Here is a 26670-nt window from a genome sequence, read left to right as displayed (position 1 = left end):
ACTTAAAATATCCGTATTCGCTATTATTATCCGGATTCTTAGGGAAAGTTCTAGCCCTCTAGTATTTCGTAGTATCGATATAACCTAGCTATAGGTGTAGTAACTTAGGCTTCTTCGCCTTCTTAGGCTTTTATACGGGTAGTATAGAGGAGGGAGGAGGATGTAGGTAAGTAGTAAAGGGGTAGTGTAGTAGTAGGAGTAGTAGGTGTTAATATTAGTATTTAGGTATTAATAAGAGTCGCTAAAAGAGTAGTAGGTCTTTATCCTACTACTCTTTTAAAGATCTTACTTACCTATATAGAGAGTTATATAGCTGCCCGCGTAATGCTGTTATACCTTTACTTTATCCTTACTGTTATTACTTAGGTATCGTAGACTATTATTACTTAGGTATCGTAGACTTTAAAGAAGGAAAGCGAGGACATTGCACGCGCACATTAAATCACGCTACTTGTTACTTATTGTACGGAATACACCTTCAATTACCGAGGTTCTAATACCCTGTGATGCTGGCGTCGCACTATCGCCTAAAAGGATTGTTGCAGAGTTGTTCTTAAAAACGCGCCGTATTGAAGCCGTGGGAGGGAGGGCCCGCCCATCCGACGTCCGATTGGTAAAGACTCACACAAACGCGATTGATGTCACATCAACGCAGACGGCGCGATATATAGCCATTGAGATCCCAGATGCTTGAGCGCGCGGCGACCAACGACGCGGCCTGGCGCAGACAATGTGCATAAGAAAGGCCGACGGTGTGAGCACGCCAATGAGTACACCTGGTCGCATGCAGCCCCACCTCCCAGGCATCTGAAGAGGCCGAAGGTCCACGGTTTCGTCATTCTCCGTTTCCCGACTGCGATTGTCTTTCTAGCTCCAGTCGCATCGCAAACAACTGATAACAGGCTACAAGGATTTCCACCGCCTCGTGCATCGATATCTTCAACTCCGTGTGCCCCTCTCACAGGGACCCCTCCTCTGGAAGACTGCGCAGATCACCTCTGGAATTTCGACAATTTTCTTAACCTCCAGCGCATCTTTTTGCCCTCGCACTCCTGGTYCACCCCACCGCAGACATGACTCGATCACCCCGTCTCTACTCGTTTGCCGATGTTGAAARGGACCTGGCGCCGAACCTCCGGAAGTTTGTCCTCGAGTCGCAGAATGAGGCTCTGAACCGCCACGGCGTCTTCCGCATAGCTGTGTCTGGYGGATCCCTCCCCAAAACGCTCGCCAAAGCATTGCTGGCTCCTTCTAATGGGAGCAACGAGGATAAGACCGAGTTCAGCAAGTGGGAGATCTTCTACGCCGATGAGAGGTGCGTGCCGCTCAATCATGAGGATTCCAACCACAAGCTTGTCAAGGAGGACTTGCTTGACAAGATTCCAGAGGAACTGGGTCAGCCAAAAGTGTTCCCCATTGACGAGAAACTGGTGGATGATCCGCTAGAGATGGCCGACCAGTACGAGAAGACATTGGTCTCCGTCTTTGCTCAGCGCGATTCTGTCAAGCTTCCGCTCTTCGACCTCATCCTTCTGGGATGCGGTCCAGACGGCCACACGTGCTCGCTGTTCCCCGACCACCCTTTGCTCCGAGAGACCGACGCATGGGTCTTGTCAATCTCAGACTCGCCAAAGCCGCCGCCAAACCGTATTACCCTCAGCCTTCCGGTCGTGAACCACGGCGCAAAGATTGGCTTTGTGGCCACGGGTGGAGGAAAGAAGGATATTATGAAGATGATATTTGACACGGAGGAAGGAAGGACGTTGCCGTGTGGTTTGGTGAATGAGGGCGCCGGGGAAAAGGTGTCCTGGTTTTGTGACAATGCTGCGTTGGAGTTGGTAAACTTTCCGAAGAGAGGAAGCATGATCTAATATGATTGTGTCATTCGGGAAGAAGCAACGGTTCAAGTTGCGTTGCAAGGAGGACTCGCGGGTTTGGGGGGGAGGGTGAAGGAACATGCTCTCGAGGCGTTCCGCCTCGACTAGATTAGCAAGAAATGATAACGGCCATGAGTATGATTGAGAACATTCCATTCTCGAGGCGATCAATCGAGATGTCTTTGGTAAGAGGAAGGCGCTTGAAAGCATCTTGCCAGCTTCGCGATGAGAATCGGAAAATCGCTCACGGAACAATCACTCAATGACGAGAAGCAGAAGTATGACCTGTTGAATGATTACTATGTTATTGACAGCTTTGGACGTGACGCTGAACATGTGGGTACATTGATCATCTACGATCGTTACTGAGAGGGGTATCTTTTAGCTAACCAGCAAGCGCTCCGCGTGGTCTGAACGCCTCAAATCGCGCCAGTGTCTACGAATTCGACAACATGTTGCGCTTCCAGACCCAAGCAAACGCCACAGCAACAGCAGCAGAAGCCCCAAGTCCAATATACAACGCCGTTCGATCAACCGCGTCTTCGTCACTTTTTGGAAAAGCTTGAGAGGGCACCGCAGCCGACTCTGCCAGCGTGACGAAGAAGTTGCCGATTGACTCCCAGTTCACGGAAACGTGGAGCGGCTTGGGCATTTTCAACTCCTCGCAGTAGACATCGGGCTGGACTTCTGTTCTTTGCACAGCTCGGTCTCCGTCTGCTTTTAAAGCTGCGTACACTGAAGGCAACGCGTTCAGATTTGGATAGCGCTTGCGCAGATCAATGATGTGTGCGAAGCTATCCGGGTCGCTGCTATCGTATGTRTAACAGAGCAAGTCGCAGGCGTCGAGCTTCGCCTGATTCTCCAATATGGCGGGTTCCAGCTCGCCGAGCTCTTCCAATATTAGGTAGCATTGCTTTCCACCCTCAAGCTCGACACTGTTCACAGCTGTCTGCGGTTTGATCGTCGGATGATAGCTGCTAGTGAAGGGCCTGTTCAAGAAGGCGTTGAGAAGTGCAGACTTGCCACTATGAGCTGAGCCTAACACATAGCATAGAAAGACGTTTCGCTCCACCCGACCAGGCTTGTTTCGGCGCTTGCGAGCTTTGGTGACTTTGAGGGCAGGTGTAGTGCCTTTCCCATCAGCATCGAAGCCCAAGTACGCGAGGTACTCAAGTGTAGTCTTTGGATTCTCGAAAGTCGTCATACTCCATTGGGCAAGCCATCCTTGGAGCGTAATGTATCCGGCTTCATTATGTACTGCGCAGCTTGGGAAATCACAGTCTATCCAGGACGTCGGCATGCCTGGAGTAGGGGCAAAAAGAGTGGCCAGCTCTGAATCATTCAGCCCACCGTCATTATCCTTGTCGTGGAGAATGAAGAGGTCCACGAAGAAGCGATATCCTGCTGGCGATAGCTCGGCGGAAGCATGTGCAGGCACGTCAAACTTTGGGTGGAGGAAATTGTCTCTTAAGGACAGACTTTCTGCGTACTGGAACCTTCGCAGAATGATCCAGATGGTCTCGTGTCGGCCTTTCTCCGCAAACATCTTGTTCAACTGAATGAAGCCATCTACGTCTATCCCTTCTGCCGTGTGAGACTCTTCCTCATTTCCAATTGCGGCCCCACTCGATCGTCTCAGCGAGCGTTTGATGCTAGCAAGATCGCCATCTGAGAGTGGTTTGTCAAAGCACTTCAATTGGAAGTCGTGTATTTCCTTGTCGTTCAAGAGTCCGTCCTGATCCCGATCGCACAGATAGAATACCCTTTTCAATGCTGCGACTGCCGCGGGCTTTAGATTGCTCTCTTTCGCGTCGTATATCGGTGCTATCGGATGTGTGACGGCCTTTTGACACAGGAAAAAGACCTCGTTGATATTGTGATGCTCCCGAGCACTGGTGCGAATGCAGGAATCGATCTCCTTGAACTCGGCCATAACAGGCAGCATCTCATCCTCCACAACCTGTGCAGTGCTGGTCGTTGGTGTAAGATCGCTCTTGTTTGCACACAGTACAACAGGCACGTTGACCCCAAGCGACCGAAAGTATGGCATCCAGAACAGCGCCACTCGCTCGTAGCTGTAATGATCGCTATAGACTAGGAGGATCACATTGCATTTTCGCAGCTCTTTTCGCAGGGGATCGCGCTCTTGCGGGAGAGCTGAGGTATCGACGATGGTGGTCGTAACATTTTCGGGAGTCCCAATGTTTGGTGGAAGAGTGATGGGTGGAAGCACCGTCTGAATACTGCCCGTGACAAAAGTGTCTTTGACCAGCGATGTGAGGAGAGAGCTCTTGCCCACATTCTCATCGCCGCAGATGCAGATCCGTACAGTGGCCATGATCGCGTCTCGAATGCGAAAGTGTCAAGCAAGAAGCCGTCGGTTACTGCCAGGCAAGCAGTCCGGGAGTACAGTTGCAGTTCAGAGGGTGCAATGCTTGTCCATCATCTAGCCATCAGGCTCTGATGCTTCCGTCCATTGATTGATTTCGCGAGATGTCCACGGTCGCGTGGAGAAGCGTATACCAGAATGCAAGATTCGGCTTTCCACCAAATGGAAGGCAGCTTGCAGCTTGAACGATTAATAATAAACGCGCCTTGCCCTGCCAACTTGCATGCGCCTCTCGGCTAACATTCACCCACATGGCTCGTGCATGGCAAACAAGACCCCACAGATGATCGACGCCATCCGTCAATGATCATCCACAGCTGCTTCTTGATGTCCACCTGATCGCAAATGGATCCCATGCCTTGTCAACACTCACACGGGTATCAATTACCTCGCATTCGGGTGGGCTGAATACGCCCAACACAGTACCCGAGCCATGTTGTAAGTAAATTCAAGCTTCCATCTACCAGCGGCGAACAGCAGATCATCTAATGGTAAAGCTTGTGCGTGCAGTGTTTTACCACCTCCTCCCAGGTACAACAATGGCAATCTTTATGTACGCATCTGCCAGAATCGAGCRTCATGCTCCCAATGTTCTCAACGCACCTTGCCCTGACACATTCCCGACAGACTGGCATGCCCGGCGGAGGGCCGATGCTGGAGACGAACAACACTCTCGAGCACCCGACCGGCCCTGAGTTCCAGCTTGTACTAGGAGAGGGCGTGTACACCTTGAAAGACGATCTGCACCTCGCGACACCACCTCCACATCCGAGCGATGCGCCTCAGCCGAATCACAACCCGCTTGCCACGACAATAGGACCGGCCGTGGCAGGGACCAAGTTGTCAATTGCTGTCATAGCACCTCGAAATCCACCGTCTCAAGGACTTTTCCGTACCGTCACATCTCAGAGCAACATCCCTCATGTTCCGCAGAGTATACAAGAGGAGACACAAAGCCCGAAAAGTGATGCCGGTTCATCGGCCAATGGCTTTGGCTCTGCGACATATTACAACCAAAGCTCAAGCTTCGGCGATGGCAATCCAGCGTTGATTCCAGTAGTGACAAAGGGCAAGAAGGATCAAAAAGCAAAGCCGAAAAACAACATCGTGAAGTCGAACTCGTCTTATGTCTCTCGGGTCATACCACACGAAGGACTTCAAAAGCGACTAAGCGAACGGTCGCCGGACGGTCTCTTCGCATTCGCAAACATCAATCGTGCATTTGTATGGCTCGATTTGTCTTCGGACATCAAGACCGAAAACATGACCAAAGTGCTCTTCACTAAAGCTCACGCGCTGTGTCACGACTTCAACCAGTTTACCAAGTCCACGAGTCACCTCGATCTGGTGCTGGGATTTAACACTGGCGACATCATTTGGTATGAACCCGTATCCCAGAAATACGCCCGGATCAACAAGAATGGCTTGATCAACTCATCGCCCATCTCGCACATTCTATGGCTTCCTAACAAGGAGAACCTCTTTATCGCAGCCCACCACGACGGCACACTGGTGGTGTACGACAAGGAGAAGGAGGATGCGGATTTCGTACCAGAGAACACGCCAGATGCTGATAGCAAATTCAACGTCTTGAAATCGGTGCAGTCGCGAAACCAAAAGTCCAATCCAGTCGCTGCCTGGGATGTGTCGGCGATGAAGATCAACTGCATTGCGTTCTCTCCCGATGGACAGCAGCTTGCGATATGCAGCGAAGATGGATCACTCACAATCATGGACTACATCAATGAGCGGGTCGTCGACGTGTTTCGTTCGTTCTTTGGCGCCATGCTGTGCGTGACCTGGTCACCGGACGGCAGGTATGTCATCACGGGTGCGCAGGACGATATCGTCAGCGTCTGGTCCATGGCAGACCACGCTCTGGTGGCGAGATGTGAGGGGCATCACTCATGGGTGACGGACGTCAAGTTCGACCCCTGGAGATGCGACGAGCGTAACTACCGCTTTGGCAGTGTCGGTGAGGACTGCAGGCTATTGCTGTGGGACTTTTCAGTGGGCATGCTGGGACGGCCAAAGGCGACGCGGCAGCGTGGTAGCCTCTCGGGTCACACGCCAACAGACCGGAAACCCAGTGGCTCTACGGCCGGCAGATTGAGGAGCACCTCGAACCTGACGCAAGTGCAGACCGACGAGAAAGATGATCGAGATATTGTTCACCCCGTGGAATCGAAAGCGAGTACCCCCAACGTGCCGCCAGTCATGTCGAAGAAGGTGGACGACCACCCCCTTAGCTGGCTCGGATTTGAGGAACACTGCATTTTGACCGCGTGTACCGATGGTGGGTCTTTACGCTCCTTTCATGCTTCATGGTTTGGTTGGGATCATTTGATGATGCCCACCCTGTTACACCCCTTGCCATATCACGTCGATGGTGCGACCACGTGCTGACTTGATCAATCCTCGCAGGGCATATCCGCCAGTGGGAGCGGCCGACGGCATGAACAGTCTGTCATGTGAAGATTCGCGAGGAGGACGCAGGTCAGGTCACAGGGGTGGCGCAGCCGTGCAGACTGATTGATCAATCACTATCGCAGCATGGATGTAGAACGCGTGGACAGTGGATGATCGCCGCGACCAGTTTCAAGTGCAGGTCCGAATGGAAAGCTTTTGCTCAAGTTTCTCCTCAACAAATGTCTTTTCCGGCATGCTCCGTAGTCGTCCGTGGCACCGTTGTACGTGCGCCACAATGAAAAGGCCGTTCGGCGAAACGGGCTTCATCCGCCAACCCTGAGCTTATTCGACGGGCCCATGCCAGTTGCCGATCGGTGCCACGAGACGGTCGATCACCTGTGACCCAAGAAGTCTTTTCCTATCTTCTATCTTTGTGGCGTCACCCGCTCCCAAGATGTTGAACAAAGGAAGGCAAGATGGTGGGGTTCAAGACGAACCTGCTGCATGCGAGCATACCGTTTTGTCTCTTCCGCTGTTGTACGACCACCACCACCAGTATCCGAACAATCAATCGGTGGCCTGATTGACAACACCATTCATCATCATCATCATAATAATAATCATCATTGCTAACCATCGGCGTCTCTGCGGTCGAGCTACCAGCAACGGGACCGTTCACTCGTCTCCTCAACCTCGCGATAACCAGATTTCACGCAGTCGTGTGTCATTTCACACGCAAGGACCCGGCGATCTGTATTCTTTCCGGCCACTGCACAGCTCCATATACCGCCGAAATCAACTCCATCGCTCCCGACTATCATCCAGCTCCATGCAAGCTTGTTCTTGTTGTAATTTGCTTCTCAAGTCTTCTCACAGCAGCCACCATCATTCTCCATTCTCCCTCCTTCCATCCGCATCATTACTGACATCCCCACTGCCACTCATTCCACTCAACTGTGAATGCGAACGTAGTTCTGGCTGCTGAGAATCGTCCGACGCATCCAGCCTTGAGCTGGCCCGGAATTCCAGGAGTGCGGACCGCCAGTATGGTGCCCACGCCCCGATCATATGCCAGCGGCGCCAGGCATAGACCGACCCTTGAGATCGTCCCAGAAACCCGCTTCATCGTCTTCAACGGCAGCGAACATGAGGCGCAGTCCTTCAAGCTGCGGGGTGTCGTCCGCCTCACCACACCGGACGCCATGAGCATCATGAAGCCCAGGATACGGCTAGAAGGAAAGCGCAAAGTCACTTGGTACCATCCGTCGGGCATGAGTCAGATTCAAATGCAAGAGAAGAGCGCTTTTTGGGAGCAGGATGCGAAGTTGGGCGGCATTGAGAGTTCACACAAGATCAAGGCCGGCACCATAGAATGGCCGTTCGAATTCGAGCTCTCGCCGGCGATGCCCGAGAGCGTGGAGGGCCTTAGAGACACATTTATAGCATATCATCTGCATGCGAGCGTATCGCGGCCGGGTTGGAATGCCAAAGATATCGTGTCGCAGGAGCACATTCGGCTGGTGCGAACTCTCGGCCAAGAGAGCATGGAGACCACTCGTAGTAGAGTCAATGCGGACATTTGGGCAAACAAAATCTCCTACAGCATCTCCATACCCACCGATGCTATCGTCTTCGGCACTTCAATCACCGCAGATGTGGAGCTTTCGCCCATCAAAAAGGGCATACGATTGGGGAGGGTCGAGCTGCGACTGCTGGAGACTGTAGTCAAACGAGTTGACCGACCGGCAATGACCTACTACCCGAGCAGCAAGACAGAGGAAATTGAGGTTGCAAAGCAGGACATGGACTTTCCGGAAGAGTCCCGCGTCACTTATGAGGATGAAAGTGTGGAGAACCCAACGTTGGCAGACGAAATGTACAAGTTCCAGGCCACCCTCCCTCTGCCCAAATCACTCAACAATTGCAGACAGGATGTGGACGCCCACAACATCAACATCACGCACCGTTTCAAGCTCATGGTCAACATCCACAACCCAGAAGGTCACATCTCACAGCTGGTCTGTAGATTACCGGTCAAGCTCTTCATCTCTCCCAACTTGCCTGTCGATGAGACCAACCAGGTCAACCCATCATCGAATGGCATTTCCGATGCAGAAATCAACTCGAATGAAACGAGTATCGTCGCGCCTCCGGAATATGGCCGACACCAGCTGGACCAGATGTACCGCGACATTGACCCCAGTGGCTTTATGAGCAGAGCGGGAAGTGGACCTGGAACTCCTGCTGGACTGTATGCCCAATCACGACGAGGGTCTCATGAGAATATCATGTCACTCAACGGTCTGGCTGATGGCGACATGTCCTCGGCTCATCATGGTAGTGCCATGCCCCATCTTCTGCACTCGCGCCTCGCCAATCTCCAGGAAAGTAATATGAGCGACGGGTTCCAGAACATGGTCAACACACGACGTCACAGTCCTTCGGGTGGTAACTCCCCTACTCCCGGGTCGATTCCCGGGTCCGTGGATACTAACAGTGGCTTCCATTCACCTGACCGAGGATTCATGCATCGATCAACGCCTCCCGTTCGCAATGAGTCTGGCTACTTTAGCACGCATGGCCACTCTCCCCACATCAGTGCGCCCATGTCACGTAGGCAGTCAGATGACGAGTCTGTTCATCAGCAGGACTACGACATGGATGGTCTCGCTCGAGTGCCGTCGTACGGGGCGGCACTTCGTACTCCAGGAGCGGTAACGCCTTTTACCGAGGGCCCGCCGTCCTATCTCGACGCCACAAGTCGACCTCCCAGTCCAGTGTACTCGATTCAACGTCCCGGACCAGCTCATGTACGAACAGGTGGCAGCACGCCTAATTCGAATAGCTCTCAGCACACTTTGATGGCACCGTTGGCGAACTTACATATGACGTCTAGTACACAGACGAGGCCGTCAAATCGTGTGCATAGTCAATCAGAGGAAGAGTCGAGGTTGAGAATGCTTCGGGCGAGAACTTAGGATCGTGTTCGAAAGTGATTCGGAACATGGTTTGGACTCCTTTCGAGGATGAAACGGAGATGATCTTCACTCTGGTGTTGCAGGTGTTATCATGTTGTAAGCAATCACATGTTGAGCCACCTGATGAAGTTATTTGAGTTCAAATGAAAGCGAGGCGTTGGGGCGTTGCCATTTGGTCAGACTTTCGGAAGATGCCCAAGCATGGCGTTTCCAGATCGTTTCAGGTAGAATCACTGGTTATTGCTTCAGTGAGGGGCGTGGGGGATACATCAGCAAGTCACGACTCATCATCGATTGAATTTCCTCCCTTCTTTGTGGAACGTGATGGTTACGTGCTTTAGAAATCAAGAGCATTTACACGAAAGGCCAAGGGTTCCAAAAGTTGACAGATTGTCAAGTCATTCATGCATTCGTATTGATCTTTTGAATCTGGGTATCATCTCATCGCAATCATCCACCAAAAGCAAGACGGGCTAGAGAAAACAGGTCGGAGTCAACTGCTCCAGGCAGGCTCAACGACATTCATCTGAAAATCATAACCACACACCACTCCTTCGCTCCTTTTCCCGTCCGTGTCGCGTAGGCTCACGGATTTCCACGCGGTAATTCTCCTTCTTGCGCTGCATGTCCTGTTCATATAGTGTTCCTCGTCGTTGAATCGGCGACGAAGGTGACTTGACAGCATATCCATCATCGTCATCATCGTTGAGTGCCACTGTGGAGTACCTGGATGACTTGTGCTTCGATTTCCGATGGTGAGAAGATTTGGAATGTGATGATGAGCTCGCGGGCTCGACAAAGACGCTTTCGCGTTCGCTTCGGTCATCGAAACGGCGTGGCGCAACAGGATATGTTCGATCGTAGCTGATGATTGGCGATGAGGTTGAAATGCGGTGAGATCGGAGAGCTCGATCCATGGATTTCAAAAGGCTGCGGAGTTGGGTGTAGCCTGGTGGGATCTCAATCCGGACGAGTTTGGCGTCGTCCTTTGATGTGCTGTAGAATTCTCCTTCGCGGTGGTAGACGTGGTAAGCGACGTCTTGGGCGAGACCGTGACCGATATCGCAGAGTTGGCCGCCTCGTTGAACGACTTGGAGGGGATTGTAGCATGATGCGCAATGTCTGGCGTGGTTCTCGAAGTGGTAGAGAGACCAGGCTTCGATCGTTGTCAAGGGTCGTGAGATTGCATTGCCGGAGCTTGGTGCGAAGCGTACAGCTTTGGGAGATGATGGAGATTGAGGTGACTTGTTGGAGTGTCTTCGCTGAGGCTCAATCTCGACCACGACCGGTCGGACCGAGTCGCGTCGTGAGGACGACATGGTGGACTGCGAATGGATAGGTAGGATGACTAAGGTGATCGACAGCGAGGTAGGCGTATGTCGGTAGGATTGGTCAAAGACGTTGATGCTGGTTGGTGGAGTGGAGTGTTGGGCAGCAGTAGGTTGAAGTTGTGCTAGCGATTGGGATGAATCTGCAGGCGGTAAGAGAGAAGGTGCTATTGGAGAAGAGAAAGCTGACGTGGGAAGAGGAAGAAGTTATAATGCCCAGGTGGAATCACTCACTAAGCTGTGTGAACAAGGCAACGAGACCAGAGAGCTAGGGTTTCCAGGCTCCAAGCCTCCATAAGGACACCGGTACAGAGCCTGGCTCATACGGCAGTGTTGGAAAACTGGAACGCTAGGCAAAGCTCCGACAGAAGAGTCAAACATGTGAGGTCGAGTCACCATTGCTCGAGGAGTCCATGGATGCCTAGCGTAGTTGCAAGTGGAGGCCTGAGGGCAGGGTAAATGCAAGGCAAACGAACTCCGCCACTCCGGCCTCCAACACCACGCAGCTTTTGGCTCACGCAAGCGATGGAGCTGCGCACGAGCGGTTCCCGCTTTCAATCATCCTGCGTGATCCTTAGGGTTTGCGCGTGTTGAACCAGCAAACATAGCCACTGCGCGCTCGCTAGATGCAGCAAAGAGGGTCACTCAATGCAAAGCCCAGGCCGTGGTTCACCGGCGACGTGCATGAGAGTCGTCACGATACCGGTTCAAGCTTCGCAAACTACTGCATACCTTAGCATCCGCAAAATATTGATCGGTCCCGTCGAGGTATTAGGGGTTGCAGCGAGCTCTTGGTTTGAGTTCAAGATGCGTGGTTGCGCAACCCAGGTCACATCCCTCCGCCGATGACATTCCAACCAAGAACCACGAACCCCCGGCATGCGAACCCCTGAAGACATGTTTGAGCAACAGATCAAACACACCAGAGAGATGATTCCTAAAACTCATGACGAGGTTGACACGGTGATACCGCATTGGCACGATCTGGGCCACGTTGTGACTCAGTTCTGGCCAAGCCTGCCGTCCGGTCTGACGAGTTTTGAAGAATGACAGCAGCGGACGGGCAATCGCCAGGCAATGCCTGGTTACAAGCTGTCTGCCGGTTTCTCGTGACCGGTACTTCCGCAGCAGGCGTGATGGATGCACGGCAAATCCTGATAGCTGGGCGTGGGCGCAGGCGTGGGCGGAGACCATGTGAGCGGTACACGAGCTCAGGTGCTCGTCGTGGCACCAATCTGCACAGTCGGCGATTGTCTTGAGCTGCCATGGCCCGTCCCTCGAGCGAAACTTCGTATGCTCATCATCCTCGGGCCGAAAGGGTAATGCAAAATGAAATCTTCTGTTGATGAACGTGTCGAAAAGCTGAAACGGTGGTTCTGTGCATTCTGGATGACATAATGATGCTCTCACCACGTCGCAACGGGCAGTAGGTTTCAAGCTAACTTTGGAACTGTTGTTGATGTGATGGCTTGGTCGGAGCTCATCCTTGTGTGTTCGACTACCCATGGCGCCAAAGAAGGGAGCTGCAAAGGCAAAGAGCGGAGCGTCGGACGAAACGCCAAAGAATGCTCAAGGTCGGGCTAAAGAAGACGCAAAACCGAACCAAACATCGAAACCAGCTACGAATGCCAATCTCGTCGAAGACACGCTGAGCGATACCAGCAGATCATCGAAGAAACGCAAAAAGACCGAAAATGATAGCTCGGAACAGCCAGCGAAAGCAGCACGAAGGTCGGGGCGAGGTGGTTCGAAACCACAGCCTTCCCAGCAAGCGCTTCTGAACYACCTTCTGTCGAAAGACGCAGAGGAGCTCTGCAGGCCAGACGACGAGACCGAAGACATCAAGACTCGTGGTGGCAGTCTTCGTACATACTCCTCGGTATTGAATCCGTTCGAAGAACTCATGAGCGCGATGATCCTGTCCCGTCCCATTTCGCATCGTCTTGGCTTGCGTTCGATCAGAACGGTGATCAATGAGCCTTACAGCTTCACGAGCGCAAGAGCCGTGGAGGACGCGGGAGAGGATAAGCGACACCAAGCTCTTTGGGATGCGAAAACGCAACATAAAGGCAAGACTGCGGACCAGCTGGCCGGACTTGCGGTTGTGGTGCTAGAAAAGTTATCCTCTGGCGGCAACGATGATGGCTCCAACTTGACAAAAACGCTGGAAAACGATGATGTGGATGAAGCGCTGGCACTGCTCAAAAAAGAGATCAAAGGTCTTGGACCTACTGGATTGGACATCTTCTTGCGTCGCGTGCAATGGCTCTGGCCATCATCCTTTCCATACATCGATGGCAGGACGCGGCAGTCACTGAAGCAATTTGGTCTGACTCAAGACGCTGGCGAGCTGCAGGGTGTCCTAGACGAGCACTGGAGCAAGCTCAACACCAAGAATCTCGCAGGTGATGATGAGGATGCACGAAAACGTAGGGCTTTCGTCGTGATTTTGGAGAGAGCCATTGGCGCGGATCTCGAGGGCAAGGTCGATACTCTTATCGCATCTGCGAGCGGTGCTGCATAGGATGTACAGTAAAGTAATAATGTTTAGTAGTTTTGCATCGGTACCTACATGTAGGTAATGGGTTGTGTCAAGTCAGGTTGGGATCGTCAATTGTCGGAGCCAACAACAGTGATGACATGTTCACGCTAGTACATGTATGAAACAGCAGGGCGATGCAAGCTCCCGTGGCCGTTGGTGCATACCTACCGACCGACCACGTCCCACCACGCATCAAGGTCTCGATCTGGATTTGTTGCTGGTGAATTGATGCTGCCGCTTTGCATGCGCGAGACATGCGCCCAGATGCCTTGTCCAACCCCAACCAGTCGACTCCGAGCTCCCGTCTAGGCACACCACTGCAGAATCACGGGGCCTTTTACCCACATTCGCCCTCCTCCCCCGCCGCTGGCGCGAAGATGTCGCGGGCAGAGCGATTCGAGGACGAGAAGCGGCGCATCATCGACACATGCTTCTCCAAAACAGATCCCAGCGGCCAGCTAGCGGAGTCTTACATTACGCACATTCGCATCCAGGAGGACGCGCAGCATGCCTCCGCCCCGCCGCCGCCAGAAAGCGGTCCTGAGAATAAGAAGCCGCGTCTGATCATAATTGCCGTGCGGTCGTCCGGACGCGTGCGCATGCACAAGGCGCGTGAGAACACCAACGGCAGCTTCAGTATCGGCAAGACGTGGAACTTGGAAGAGCTGTCCGCCATTGAATCATATGCCGGGACAGCACCGCCGCTGAGCGACCGCGAGGCACAACATCGTGCTTGGGCGGGTAGTGTCGGCTTCACTGTGACCATCACAAAGCCGTACTACTGGCAAGCGGGTACCAGCAAAGAGAAGGACTTCTTCATTGCCAGCCTAGTGAAGATCTACCGTAAATACACCAAAGGCCAGGTGCCCGAGCTGCGAGGCTTCGACGATAAAGAGAGGGCTACAATCCTTGGACTACCTCCTGGCGCCCAGCTGCCACCGAACATTCCACCACCTTCTAATGGGGACTTGCCTCCGCCTACTCCCCACCACACCGATCCGAACGCTCCGCTGTTACCTCCACAACCGCCGTTCGTCAAGCGAGACCAGAGTCGCGAAGGTAGCCGGTACAGGCAAAGCCCTGGTCCTCCTSCGAGCGTTCACGATGCAAGGCCGAGCAGTGGGAAGAGTAATAGGCAATTTTCTACATCGCCTGCCCCGCGCACAGGGCCAACACAACCTCCACCAGGACCTCGCATGTTCGCAAGCCAGGAGCAGATGCGCCAGCAGAGCAGAGATGGAAATCGCGAGCCTAGGCCGGAATTTCGTCCGGGAACTTCACCTGCACCTCCAGGCCATCGTTTTGCGTCCCCTGCGCAAAGTCAGGGTATCGCTGGACCGCCTTCCATCATTTCTAATCGAAGCGGTGGCTCGGACGCAGCAATTATCTCKCCTGGAAAAGAACAAATGCCATCCCCGCTGAGACCTCGAAGTCCCCAGAGACCAAGAGAGTTTGCGGCACCATTCGATGGTGGTTCGCACGATCGCAAGCCAGGGACGCCCACAGACGGCGTCTCATCTTCCGGCGCTGATCTTTTCCAGGCTGCGCGTCAAAGGTATATGGAATATCAACCAGGCAGTACGCCCCCGCCTCCGCAGGATAAATTACCGCCTTTCGAGGCTGCTCCAAATCAGCACAACGGACGGCCCAAGACGCCAAAAGATACTGACCTCAGCCTCGCCTACTCGTCTTCGACTAATGGTGTGGTCGATGCCCCTGCGCCAGCGATTCCGGTCATTCCGCAGCCTGCGAGCCCTCCTACACCTCAACGCTCACGGCGACGACCAACTATGGAACATGCCGCATCGACCAGCAGTGCCGAACTTCGCCCGGCACCTTTAAGCCAAACTCGCTCATTTGCAGAGAGCATACCGGACAGAACAGCGGCCAGATCTCAAGAAACGGCCTCCCGCAAGAGTGATGAACTTGCTGAAGTTAAGCCCTTGCAAGGTCAGAAAAGGCCTGATACAAATCTCCCTCTACCTGGCGTCTTGTCTCCAGCTTTATTGCAACCTGGCGCCAGTCCAGCAGAAACTCCAGTAGAAGAGCAAATCGAACAAGAAACAATGGGAGAGCACTTCCGACCAGGACTGGGTCCGATGGTCAATAAGCAGGCTCTTGCCGGTCGGCTGAGGAAAGCTGCAAATGCGGCTGGCGCTTTCAAACCGAGACCTGGAGGGGCCGCCGAAAAGATCCTGCGAGCCAAAGCAGACCGCGATGGTGAGCCTGATGGGATCACAGGTGTTGTTCCGCGTCCGATCGCGCGCCATGCACATACGCAAGAGGATGTTTCCACCGTCTCCACGCCAGTTACTGACACTTTCGCTGTGCGAGACGTCGCGTCCGAGGAGCCACCAGTTGTTGAGATCAGCTCCCCAAAGTCGCCGGTTAGAGATGAGATTCCTGATCCTCACAGCGTTCAACATAGCGTGCAGTTAGTTGACGGACCTATTTCCACACGGCCTGCCGGGCTAGGCCGCGATGAAGTTGACACGGAGGAAGAAAGAGTTGAGCACCGACAGATCCGACAGTCTCAGGTGAAGATGAAAGTCAGAAGCGCACAGCATGAAAAGTACCTCGCTGCACTTGACATCGACCGTTCATTACTAGAGGGCAAAGGGCTGGAGTTCGAGCAGATGCTCACGGCGTCAGGATGGGGCGGCGACGTACTGCAGCCAAAGCAACTCGCTCTACTGGAGCAAGACATTAGGCGAGAGCAAGGTCGAGTGGAAGCTGGTTCCTGGCTCTCACATACAGACGCAGCCCGGGAGGAGCGGGTAAACTATGTCGAAAACTTGCTCGATAAGGCAATTGCAGAGTGCGACGAGCTAGAAGGCCTGTTGACACTTTACCACGTGGAATTGAGTTCTCTCGACGATGACATTGCGTTCATCGAGGATCAATCGCAAGGTCTGCAGGTGCAGTCCGCTAACCAAAAGCTTCTGCATAGTGAACTCCAGGGTTTGGTAGACACCATGTCACTGGGTCGCGGCGTGATGGATCCTCTGAAATATGGAGATCTCTCACAGCCTAGCACATTGCAAGAGAYTGAGGCAAGCTTGTTGCAGCTTTACCAGGCAATGCTCACTATGGATCCTTCGATGCGCTCCAACGCTCCGTCTCGCCCCAGATCACGCATGGGTCTTGGTGATAGTGAGACCTCCAACATGCTGGCACTACGAGAAAAGAAGGCTGTTTATGATACGGAGGTCAACGCTTTCTGTCAGCGGCTTTCGTTGTTCCTTGACGCCAGGTTCTCCGCCAGCGTGGACTCCGCTAAAGGTCGTGTCTTGCGTGTGCCTGGGGGTGGGGGCTTGGCCAAGCTCCACCCTGAAGTGTTCGCAGAAGTGCGGAGCGGGCTGTGGATGTACAGTCCTCTTGTGCTCTTTTCGAAGGAAGTTAGCGTTCCTGCCTGGAAGACGCTCATGCACATGTATTACACGCGCGTTCAACCGCTCTATCGGGAGGCCTTTGTCGAGAATCTGAACAATTGGAAGAAGACTGCACGAGCCAGTTCTGGCGATGAGATGGACATCCTCTTCACAGCCCAAGAAAAGGACGATCCAGCTGGCGGCGGTTTAACCTCGACCGCGCGGAAGTTGACAGTCAAGCGGTCACAAACGCTAGCCAAGACTTTGCGCAACGCTTCTGGGATGGAGAAGCACCATGTCGCCGAACATAAGCAGCCTGGTGCCGTGATGCGATCTGCCGCGTTTTCCAAAGCCATGAATGAGATGGCCCCTTTGATTAGCCAGGAGCAAAACTTCTTCGTGGATTTTTTCCACGCGAATTCTCTCGAATCGGAAGATTTTATCGATGCTGTGAACTCTGCACCACCTACTGCCAGGTTCGGTACGAATGTCATGGACCGCAAGCCCACTGAGCCGAACCAAGAAATGGCTAAGGAGGTCACGAATTCCATGGTGCAGATATTCAATGGCTTCACAGAAGAGATTGGCAAGCTTGCGGATTGGTCGGTGTCTGAAGATCCTATCYAGGGTGTTGGTATCCTGGCCAGCCTTAACAAGCATCGCTTTTACCTGCAAGGGAGTAATCAGGCCTATCTGCTTCAATTGATTGATCAAGTCTGGGAGAAGAAGTTGCTCCCACGCTTTGAACGATTCGTGGTGGAGCAGATACGTGCTATTGAAGACACCAAGGTTAAGATCAAGAAACGAAAGGGGGTCATTGCATTCATGAAGATTTTCCCTCCATTTGCTGCCGCTGTAGAGAATGTGTTCTCTGCCGTTGCAGGCAACGACTACGACGGACCCGCACCGTGTATAATGGAAACGAGGGGGCTTGTCGACGACGCCTACGAGAGGATTAACCGGGCAATGTTTGATAGTCTCAAAGTCATCGCCAAGGAAAGTCCTGTAGCCGGCGTTCCAGCTGCTAAGCAGAGCCTTGCGGGCGGCGATGATCCAGAGGACAAACAGATGCTCAACTATCATATCCTGTTGATCGAGAATATGAACCATTATATTGAGGAGGTGGATGATGGCTCGAAAGAGGGCGTGTTGGCGGAATGGAAGGGACGTGCCATGATGGAGCGATCGGAAGCGCTAGACGCCTACGTTTCACGCGTGATGCGTCGCCCGCTTGGCAAGCTTCTCGTACGTATCTTTTCTCCGCATTGAAAGAAGTTGACTAACATTGCTCAACAACAGGATTTCCTCGAATCCGCCGAGTCCATCCTATCGACGCATCCGGACAACCCCGCTGCTGTGTCATCACGACCATCTTACTCGAGAAAAGCCATGCGCACTGTCGTTGCCCAGTACGACAGCAAAGAGATTCGACGTAATATCGATACCCTTCGTAAGCGAATTGAAAAGCATTTCGGCGAGGCGGACGAGGAGGCGCTCGCTAGGACGTTGGTAGACTTTGTTTGCAAGGAGTGCGAGCGCAGCTATGAACGCAYCCTCGAGCGGACAGAGCGACTTGTTAATGAGGTCTATCCACCTACTGAAGGAGAGAAGTCGGTTGAGATCGGATTCTCACGCGCCGATATCCAGGCTGGATTCCGGCGAGGATAGGGATCCTTGCGACATTCTGATGTACATAATTGGACACAGTGCGTCTGGGAGTTGGAGATATGATGTGTCTTGAAGACACAGGGTAACTAACATCGCGCAAGATGTAGCGCATTGTCATGAAAGGCTTCAGTGGCTCTAAAATCGGTGCCGATGSCAACTAGATCAATCCACTCCATTGGCATCTTCTCCATCAGCTACTAACTTACCAAGTCTCTTTCCGTGTCTCTTCGCCGCTGTAACAATACCATCGATGGCCTCCAGAAATGGAGGCCCTTTACCTAGCAAACATGTAGACCGACATTGCGTGCTCGAAACAGACGAATGCTGAGCCTAGTCCTCTTTTCCAGTTGGGGAAGACTTTGAAATTAATACTAGTCATCGATCTTGCATTCGCGGCTGTGTTGATCATGGGAACTAGGATTCCGCTCTCGTTGCCTCAGCGCTATGTACCAAGACTGGGAGCATCGCAWCTTGCTAGGCGCCAGTATCTAGAGCTCTTTTGATGAGGGATCTTGATGCACCTTTGACACGCACTATAGGAGAGCATCCTGCGTTGGCAACGGCGGATATCATGTCGTGCATGTCAGAGTCTGCAATGTGTCCTTGTATGTTTGAATGATGGTTTCAAAGCTTGAAGAGATGAATGCAATGAAAGTGCATAGATCTGCAAGCGTAAGGCACCCACCATGCTCGTGATCGATAGTCACGGCCTGGGAATGAACATTCAGTCACGACATCTGGCCCAAGACTCGCCGCGAGGCGCAGAGCGTTACATATTGTTGTATTGGGATCATCCAAGATTGGGCCTGAGGTGAGGCGTCTGTTGTCGATTGCCCGATAACGGAGTTCATACCGATGCCTGACAGACATCCTTGCGCCCACGTTTCAGCGCGCCGGGATGCAACCACGTCTCTTCCTTCCACTCATATCGTGGAAACGGACTTCACCTCTTGCATATCTTCTCGACCATGCAGCTGAAAGTCTGGCCGGCGCGGCTCGCGGATCGCGGATCGCCACCGTAAACGTTTCCGAGTGGATACATATTCGCCGCTCCAAGTACGGCCGAGGTCTACGGAGGCGCCTAGCATCGAGACTTGATGTCATTCCCGCACAGGGCTTTTGGAATCTGAAGGAGACTTTTACAGCGGTCTTGACGATGACATGAGCATCGACATGCCGCTCAAGACCGCTTCTTCTGACCACGCGGCACTCGGTCTCCCCGCACGAACTATGTTCGGGGAAGTGACCTCTCTCAGTCATAGCGTGTCGGGACCTGCATAGACGAGGCCATACGAGAGTGTCTCGTACGGCGCGCGGAAAGAATCAGCTCACCGTTCGAGCCACGCCGTTGCACGTCATATGGGACGCCGTGCGCTGGTGTTGTGCCGTTTGTATTCGCATCCATTTCCTTCTCAATTCACCTTCTCGTCAGGCTTTTCTTCGACCTCTCACCTGTGCAACAATGAAGTCCTCCATTCTCACCGCATTGGCGACGCTGCTCGTAAGCAGCAATGCTTACTCAGACGACATGCTCTTCAGCCTTAAGAGCCGCCCTTCTGAGCTTGGAATGGACATTCTACCTCCAAAGCAGGATCCCTGGTACTCGGCCCCGTAAGTATCGCCTCGCTCGCGTTTGAGGTCTCAGCCATTGCGAGATTCTCACTTGTTCGAAGCTTCTGCGAGAGCACTCTTCGCAGGCTAGTGCCACGTGCTGACATCGTACCGCATACAGAGCGAACTTTGAGCTTGCAGCTCCAGGACAGATCCTCAGAATACGGGCTGCTAAAGGCAACCTTACCACCGTTCAGACCAACTCGAGTGAGGCATACAATATCCTCTACCGGACAACAGACAGTCAATACAAACCTACTTGGGCTGTTACGACACTTCTGATACCAAACAACACCGTCTATGGCTCAAACGACAAGCTCTTGTCATATCAAATCCCATACGATTCGGCAGACGTCGATGCCAGCCCTTCATATGCAATGTACGCTGGAGAGTTGTCAGATGTCGGAGCCGCGTTGGGACGCGGATGGTGGGTGTCCGTCCCAGATTACGAAGGGCCCAAGGCATCCTTCACAGCCGGGGTAATGTCAGGCCATGCGACCATCGACTCCGTTCGTGCGGTTCTTTCCTCTGGATTCGGATTGAGTCCTAATGGTACCAAGTATGCGATGTGGGGATACTCGGGCGGAGCTTTAGCCAGCGAATGGGCGGCAGAATTACAGGTGCAATACGCGAGCGAGCTTGAATTTGCCGGCGCTGCACTCGGAGGCCTTACGCCCAACATCACCAGCGTTCTTACCGCGGTATCGGGGACTGTAAGTGTTACGGCACATCTTGATCGCGTTGTTCAATGCTGACTCCTCGTATAGGTAACGGCTGGCCTCGTTCCCGCCGGCATCCTCGGTCTTGCCAGCCAGTATCCAGAATTGGAGCAATACCTGCTTGATAATTTGAACAAGGAGGGCGAATTCAATGCTACAGGCTTCCTGGAGGCTCGTAACTACACCCTCGTCGAGGGTATCATTGCTTTCCTCGGAAACGACATCACCGACTACTTCATGAATGGAACAGAGCTTTTGACTTCGCCCATTGGCCAGAAGGTGACGAACCGAGATGGAATCATGGGCTATCACGGCGTTCCTCAAATGCCCATCTTCGCATACAAGGCGATTATGGATGAGGTCAGCCCTATCAACGACACCGACAAACTCATCTCGTCCTACTGTGGCATCGGTGCGACGATCAAGTACGAGAGGAACACTGTTGGTCTTCACTCCGACGAGTCAGGTAACGGAAGAGCGAGGGCGTTGGAATTCTTGGACCATGTTCTCTCTGGCGGCTGGAATGCCACCGGATGTCAGATTTCGAACGTCACTGTCAATGCTACAGCGATGGCATAAGGTGCTGGCCAGGTTATGGAGTAATTTTGACGACGAGACGAAAGCATTGCATTGTAGAAATGTACATAATGTTGAAAGCTGTTAGCKGTAGCCTTAATGTGCCATCGTATCGTGACAATTTCACCTGAAGAAACTCGTAGAAGCGACAGCCTAACTCTAACCCTCGGCATTCRGAGCGTGTTAAACAGTCTTGCCAATTTCTGCATGCAGACTACATTGAAATGTCACGTTGGGACGTAGATTCATGATTCGTTACAACTGCTATTGATTCATATTCCCCATCTCATTTCGATGTCATCATCTTTGATCACGCGAAGCTGTTACCAACAACAAAGCTCACGTCGTTGTTGAACGAGTTGGCATTGTCGAAGGTATCTGGTCCACCATTACTCGCAATGTAACCAACCTCGGAGTAGTGGCGAATATAACGAGTGGGATAGCCCCAAGCTCTGATGGAGTTACCTTGTCCATTGAGGCCAGCCTGCGGGCAGAATGTCGCATCTTCATTGAAGATCTTCGAACCGTCATTAGTACCCAGCTTCAGCACAAAGTTGTTATGTCTAATGAAGCTGCCCGGAGTGTCTTTGGATTCGAATGAGACGCATTCGCTCTTGGCGAGACCGGTGCGGACAGTCCAGCTGGCCTGCTGCTTCAGAGCGGTTCCGCTCGATGATGATACTGGCTGGAGGTTGACGGTTGATCCGTTATGGGCCAGATGGTCTGAAGTGTATCCAGGCGTCGTAGCGCGGAGTGAGACAGACGAACCAACTTTAATCGCTGGACCACTGGTCAAAGCTCCGGCGACGTACTTGGCAGCGACAATATTGGCTTGGACTGCGTTCTCGGTGGCATCGCTAGGATACCCATTGGTCATGACACCCTCGTAGAAAGTTCCCTGACCACTGATGCTGTTGTCCCCTCCGATTCCAAGGAGTACGGCGCCCTCCTTACTCATGGGATTGTATCCCGATACATTTGGACGTCCACCGCTATAATAAGTCGCCAGGTTGCCAGACGCGGAGTTCGCCCCACGGAGAGCCCACTGACCCGGCTTCCCCTTGGTGATCGCTGTCAAAAAGCGGTAGGAAATCGATGGGTCTGCAGGGTTGTTCTTGGGGTTGGAACCCGAGAACAACCCGTTCTCCATGTCGGACATCAGCCAAGGTCCACTACCGGCACCAGAGCCCCAGAAAGTGTTCGATCCAAAGTAAATGGCCTCCATGTGCCCGTTTCCGGTGTCTAGGTTGTTGGTCTCGGCGTTGCCTAGACGCGGGGATACTTAGTAGCATTCTATCAGGTCAGGACGTGTAGTTCTTACCGTAATCAAAACAGCAACCGTCGTTGAAGTGAGTCCCGTCAAGCACGGCATACATCCCCTCCGCCGCGTCACCTGTTGCAATACCGGTGGTCTCATCATTCCGGTAACCAGTTCCAGGAGAGATGAAGACTCCGTATGCCTTGTTCCCGTTCAGTGTTACGGGTGCTCCAGTGGCACTGGCCAAGTTATCAAGGCCGCCGGGGTTCGGCCCGCTGGCGGCCCCGCCTGGTGGAGCCTGGGTTAAGTGGTTGCCTTTACCGGACTGATCATAGATTATGGTGATGAGGCATGTCGTGCCCGAGCAGAATGAATCTTGTGAAGCAGCATTGGCAACACCACCGGCGGACAGTGGTTTGATGTCAGTCGTGGCACCATCCGATCCACGCGATACGCGGTATAAGGCTCCGTTGAAGGCACTATATAGAGCTCGAGTAGTTGAGTGAGCGGCTACGCAAGGTGTGTTCCCAGAGGCGTAAATGTCGCAWGGTCCAGCAGCCACGAGTGAGCTCGTGGCAAGGAGGCTCAGAGCCAGTTCAACATTCTTTTGTGAGAACATGCTGGGTGTCGGATGTCCTCTAGGTTCGAATGTGGTTGTAAGGGAACGAGAGACTTCTACTTATACCTCGTTTGAGACGGTAAGTCGATGTGCGCGGGTAATACTCCACCAGGATCTCCAGGATGAATAGGCATGAAAGATCCTACAATTTGCCGTCAAAGTTCTGGACTGAAACTCCAGCAAATCTTGCAGGACCAGGTCGGCGTGAACAGATTCCACCAATACGATGGGTCAGCCTACCTACCGTAAGAGAAAACAGTGCGTATCACGCGGCTTGCTGTTTGGAGACGGAACTGAGTGCCGTTGTGGGGCTTACGATGTCTTAGTAGACTTGCGTGCACTTAAACTTCGTTTCCCCAGGTGTTGCCCGCGTGGCTTKACAAGGATCGGCATTCTTCCTCCAACAATATGCGAGCTTTGCAGTTGAATACGGAGTAAGTCGATGCGCACCCCGCAGAGCCCAGTTTTTTTTTATCGGTGGTATGAATTCACTCTTGCGCGGCGTAAGCTTGTCATTGAGCTTGTTCGATTCTTCCGGGGCGCTGGTGTGAAATGCAAAAATGTTTTTCAAAGGAATGCAAGGTCCTTCTCAAACCGGAATAAGGGTACCAGCTCACGAATGTGGCCATTGCTCAAGCAGTGTGCGATTATGAATCTTGCACCAGCTTTCAGTGCCGGCGAACATGAGATTGTACCGGTGTTGGTTGGACCTGGCGGAGACCCTCAATAGCCGGTCCAAGTATTTCAACGCGAGCTTCCAGGCGAATGCGGGTGAGAGAAGTACTCGTGATCTTACCGTTATTTATAGGCCTGGATAAGATTTTGCCAGGCACAGTCTCTGTTCTCGCCTTGCACATGGGATACGGGATAAAACAAGATCACAACAGGTCGTGAGCTCGTTATCGTTACAGCAGAAAGCGGTGTCGTGAGCCTCCTTTCCTATGAGCTGCTTTCGCGAAGTAGAGGCTGTGCATGCATGGCTACCTTCACGGGCACAATGCTGTCCTTTGCAGGATCCGATGATGACCCTGGGCACTGACTTTCGAAGTGGACAGTTTCCGCTGGCGTATCGAAGCCCAACAGCCGGATTTTGCGTCCAGAGGCATGTTTCGCAACGGCTTCTCTACCCGTAGTCGGACACATTGGACAGCTGTGGTTGTTCAATGCCAAGATCTTCCGAAGGCTTGCTCCTTTTCGTTTCTGGTTCCAGCGATGGTACGGTTTTGTCGGTCTGAGTCAAATTTGACGGCGAATATCTTCGCAGGAGCACTGCGTGTGGAGTAAGATCCCCCCCATCGATGGCCCACCACATGCTGGTGRGTTCTGCGATGAAGTGGGTGCGWACAAGGAGAAGGTTTGAGATGGAGAGATGGCGGTCGATGGTCATTTCATTTCATCTCATGACGTCATTTGCCAAGTCTCTTCCCGTCTGACTTTCCAATCTTCCATCGTCCTCGCTTGGCCAGACTCTCATCAACTCCCTCGAATATTCTACTTCACGTTTCTTTCTCAACCACAAACGTGTACTTAGCGACCATCATCAGCATTTGAACAAGCGAGAGATTACGCATAGTGGGTTTGGCCACACCATTGTCCCTGGTTTTGAAAATTGATTGACATTGCTTATCRGCGACTGGCCAAGTATGATAGGTACTTCTCTAACAACATTAGAGGAGCTTCATTTTCTAAGGCAGCGACATCTCACATCGTTTGCGATTCACAAACTCCTGTCTTGCCCATTTCACAAAATGTTCAAATCCCTCGGCACTGTAGCCTGACCAATTCTGTTCCTTCTACTTGCACATCGCACTGCAGCACAATACCCGCACGGAATTTGTACAGCAGGAGGACGGATTGGAGTCTGCATCTCCACAAACTCATGCTGAGGCAGTAGTACTGCGGCCCGTCTGATATCCAGGGCTGCACTTACGGAGGCTGTACCGTAAACGGAGTTGGCGGGACTTGCGAATCGGCTTGTACTTGCTGCGGATCTCTGTATGTCAAGCTCTGCGCTTTACATCAACTTGATACTGGAAGCAGCGCACAAAAGCTGCTCCGGGTCCAGGATCATCAGACATTCAGTGCTGTGTCCGCAGCGACGCCGCGGCGGTGGTGGTTTAGGAGGAATGAGCCCGCAATCCGAGCAGCCCAACATCATCGACTTCATCCAGTCGTTTAAAGGATTCCCTGGGATACCGTACGAGGATGTTGCTGAATATGCACCGAGAGCTACGGTCATCTCTGTTCGACCTCCGGACGTACTGAGCTCGCGTGTTTGTGTCCTATTAGCACCACACAAGGAGAGCAATTGCTCGCGCGTGATGTTYGAGTGGGATTGTGCAACCCATTACATCCTGGAAAGATCGCTAGCCGCTCCAAAGAATCTCKAAGTCTGTCTCAGCGACGCCATCTCTGGTGTTCGCCTGAAAGCCAGTCAATTTGGCGCTCTGATTTGGTGGTATTTCAATGTTGGATGTGGAAACATGCAGTCATCGAACCTCATTCGCAAACTCAACGCTAGGAGGATCCAAACACCGTTGCTCCGCGGGAGATTCCAAAGTGGAATAAGGCTGGTGGTGAGGCGGTCACTGGACTCGCAAGGCGGCGTTCGGATGAAGTCCAGCTGTTCCAGACTTGGGCGCAGACAACGCAAACGTGGAAGGCCCGGTGAAATTGAAAGTCGCCGGCTCTCCTTGCAGTGAATCGACGACAAAGCTCACAAAAGGGTAGCTATATGCATGAAAGAGGCAGCATTGCGGAAAATTAACGTCTTATCGAACGATGTCTCCTAATACGGGGTCACTGTTGCAGAAAGCACAACATCTTTTTTGACTGCTCCAGAGCGGGAGCCTTGATCTCGCCGGGCCTTGGTGGAGGGAGGGCTGAGGACATCTGTGGAACAGCCATGGAAATAGGAGTGGGGACTTTCCGGATGAGACCTTCAATTCATCCTACCAGGGGTACCACAGCTAGAGATCTAGAACAGAACGCCCGCCCAAACCTGCATTGGTATCCATGCCTCGGCAGCATGATTCAGATGAGAACTCATCTTTGGAGGCGAGCCCTCCATCAGGCAGCAGAATTCCGAAACCAGAGTGAGATCGTTATCGTTCATGCTACCCACCCAGTATGGCGTACAATATTCTTCACATGCATCGTCACAGCCACACCTGAGCGAAGCAGTGGCTTGTGCGCGTCATTGTGACGATCCTTGTGGGGCTGCAACAGAGCTATGTCTTGGTACTTCCACCACAGCTACCATCATAGCTGCCAACTGACCTCCCCGGAGCCAATAATGATCAGATGTTTGCTCTTATGGATGCGG

General features: G+C 52.8%; 10 protein-coding genes; 7 read left to right on the top strand and 3 right to left on the bottom strand.

Moving 5' to 3' along the window:
• Window positions 1-1073: 1073 nt before the first annotated feature.
• On the top strand, window positions 1074-1871 carry RCC_08649 (probable 6-phosphogluconolactonase-like protein; the record flags this gene model as incomplete). The annotated part of the gene is made up of 1 exon (XM_023773897.1): window positions 1074-1871. The coding sequence occupies one exon, from the start codon at window positions 1074-1076 to the stop codon at window positions 1869-1871; it is 798 nt and encodes a 265-aa protein (XP_023629665.1).
• A 442-nt stretch (window positions 1872-2313) lies between these two features.
• RCC_08648 (probable Mitochondrial Rho GTPase 1) lies at window positions 2314-4215 on the bottom strand (the record flags this gene model as incomplete). The annotated part of the gene is made up of 1 exon (XM_023773896.1): window positions 2314-4215. One exon carries the CDS (start codon window positions 4213-4215, stop codon window positions 2314-2316), a length of 1902 nt encoding a protein of 633 aa, XP_023629664.1.
• Window positions 4216-4699: 484 nt separating this feature from the next.
• RCC_08647 (related to WD40 repeat protein CreC) lies at window positions 4700-6725 on the top strand (the record flags this gene model as incomplete). XM_023773895.1 has 4 exons in its annotated part: window positions 4700-4704; window positions 4777-4819; window positions 4894-6562; window positions 6691-6725. The coding sequence occupies 4 exons, from the start codon at window positions 4700-4702 to the stop codon at window positions 6723-6725; spliced, it is 1752 nt and encodes a 583-aa protein (XP_023629663.1).
• A 996-nt stretch (window positions 6726-7721) lies between these two features.
• RCC_08646 (uncharacterized protein) lies at window positions 7722-9653 on the top strand (the record flags this gene model as incomplete). Its single annotated transcript, XM_023773894.1, has 1 exon — window positions 7722-9653. One exon carries the CDS (start codon window positions 7722-7724, stop codon window positions 9651-9653), a length of 1932 nt encoding a protein of 643 aa, XP_023629662.1.
• A 533-nt stretch (window positions 9654-10186) lies between these two features.
• On the bottom strand, window positions 10187-10972 carry RCC_08645 (uncharacterized protein; the record flags this gene model as incomplete). Its single annotated transcript, XM_023773893.1, has 1 exon — window positions 10187-10972. One exon carries the CDS (start codon window positions 10970-10972, stop codon window positions 10187-10189), a length of 786 nt encoding a protein of 261 aa, XP_023629661.1.
• Window positions 10973-12485: 1513 nt separating this feature from the next.
• On the top strand, window positions 12486-13505 carry RCC_08644 (uncharacterized protein; the record flags this gene model as incomplete). The annotated part of the gene is made up of 1 exon (XM_023773892.1): window positions 12486-13505. The coding sequence occupies one exon, from the start codon at window positions 12486-12488 to the stop codon at window positions 13503-13505; it is 1020 nt and encodes a 339-aa protein (XP_023629660.1).
• A 272-nt stretch (window positions 13506-13777) lies between these two features.
• RCC_08643 (related to SEC3-component of exocyst complex) lies at window positions 13778-18562 on the top strand (the record flags this gene model as incomplete). XM_023773891.1 has 2 exons in its annotated part: window positions 13778-18139; window positions 18194-18562. 2 exons carry the CDS (start codon window positions 13778-13780, stop codon window positions 18560-18562), a joined length of 4731 nt encoding a protein of 1576 aa, XP_023629659.1.
• Window positions 18563-20024: 1462 nt separating this feature from the next.
• Window positions 20025-21471, top strand: RCC_08642 (related to lipase 1; the record flags this gene model as incomplete). XM_023773890.1 has 3 exons in its annotated part: window positions 20025-20173; window positions 20295-20886; window positions 20941-21471. The coding sequence occupies 3 exons, from the start codon at window positions 20025-20027 to the stop codon at window positions 21469-21471; spliced, it is 1272 nt and encodes a 423-aa protein (XP_023629658.1).
• A 307-nt stretch (window positions 21472-21778) lies between these two features.
• RCC_08641 (probable Probable alpha-N-arabinofuranosidase B) lies at window positions 21779-23345 on the bottom strand (the record flags this gene model as incomplete). XM_023773889.1 has 2 exons in its annotated part: window positions 21779-22734; window positions 22790-23345. 2 exons carry the CDS (start codon window positions 23343-23345, stop codon window positions 21779-21781), a joined length of 1512 nt encoding a protein of 503 aa, XP_023629657.1.
• Window positions 23346-25342: 1997 nt separating this feature from the next.
• Window positions 25343-26047, top strand: RCC_08640 (uncharacterized protein; the record flags this gene model as incomplete). Its single annotated transcript, XM_023773888.1, has 1 exon — window positions 25343-26047. One exon carries the CDS (start codon window positions 25343-25345, stop codon window positions 26045-26047), a length of 705 nt encoding a protein of 234 aa, XP_023629656.1.
• Window positions 26048-26670: the final 623 nt, after the last annotated feature.

Source organism: Ramularia collo-cygni, assembly GCF_900074925.1.
Source record: "Ramularia collo-cygni strain URUG2 genome assembly, contig: RCC_scaffold14, whole genome shotgun sequence".
Classification (NCBI taxonomy): Eukaryota; Fungi; Ascomycota; class Dothideomycetes; order Mycosphaerellales; family Mycosphaerellaceae; genus Ramularia; species Ramularia collo-cygni.
The sequence above is the reverse complement of the archived record's forward strand: the minus strand, read 5'-3'. Positions and strand labels throughout refer to the sequence as shown.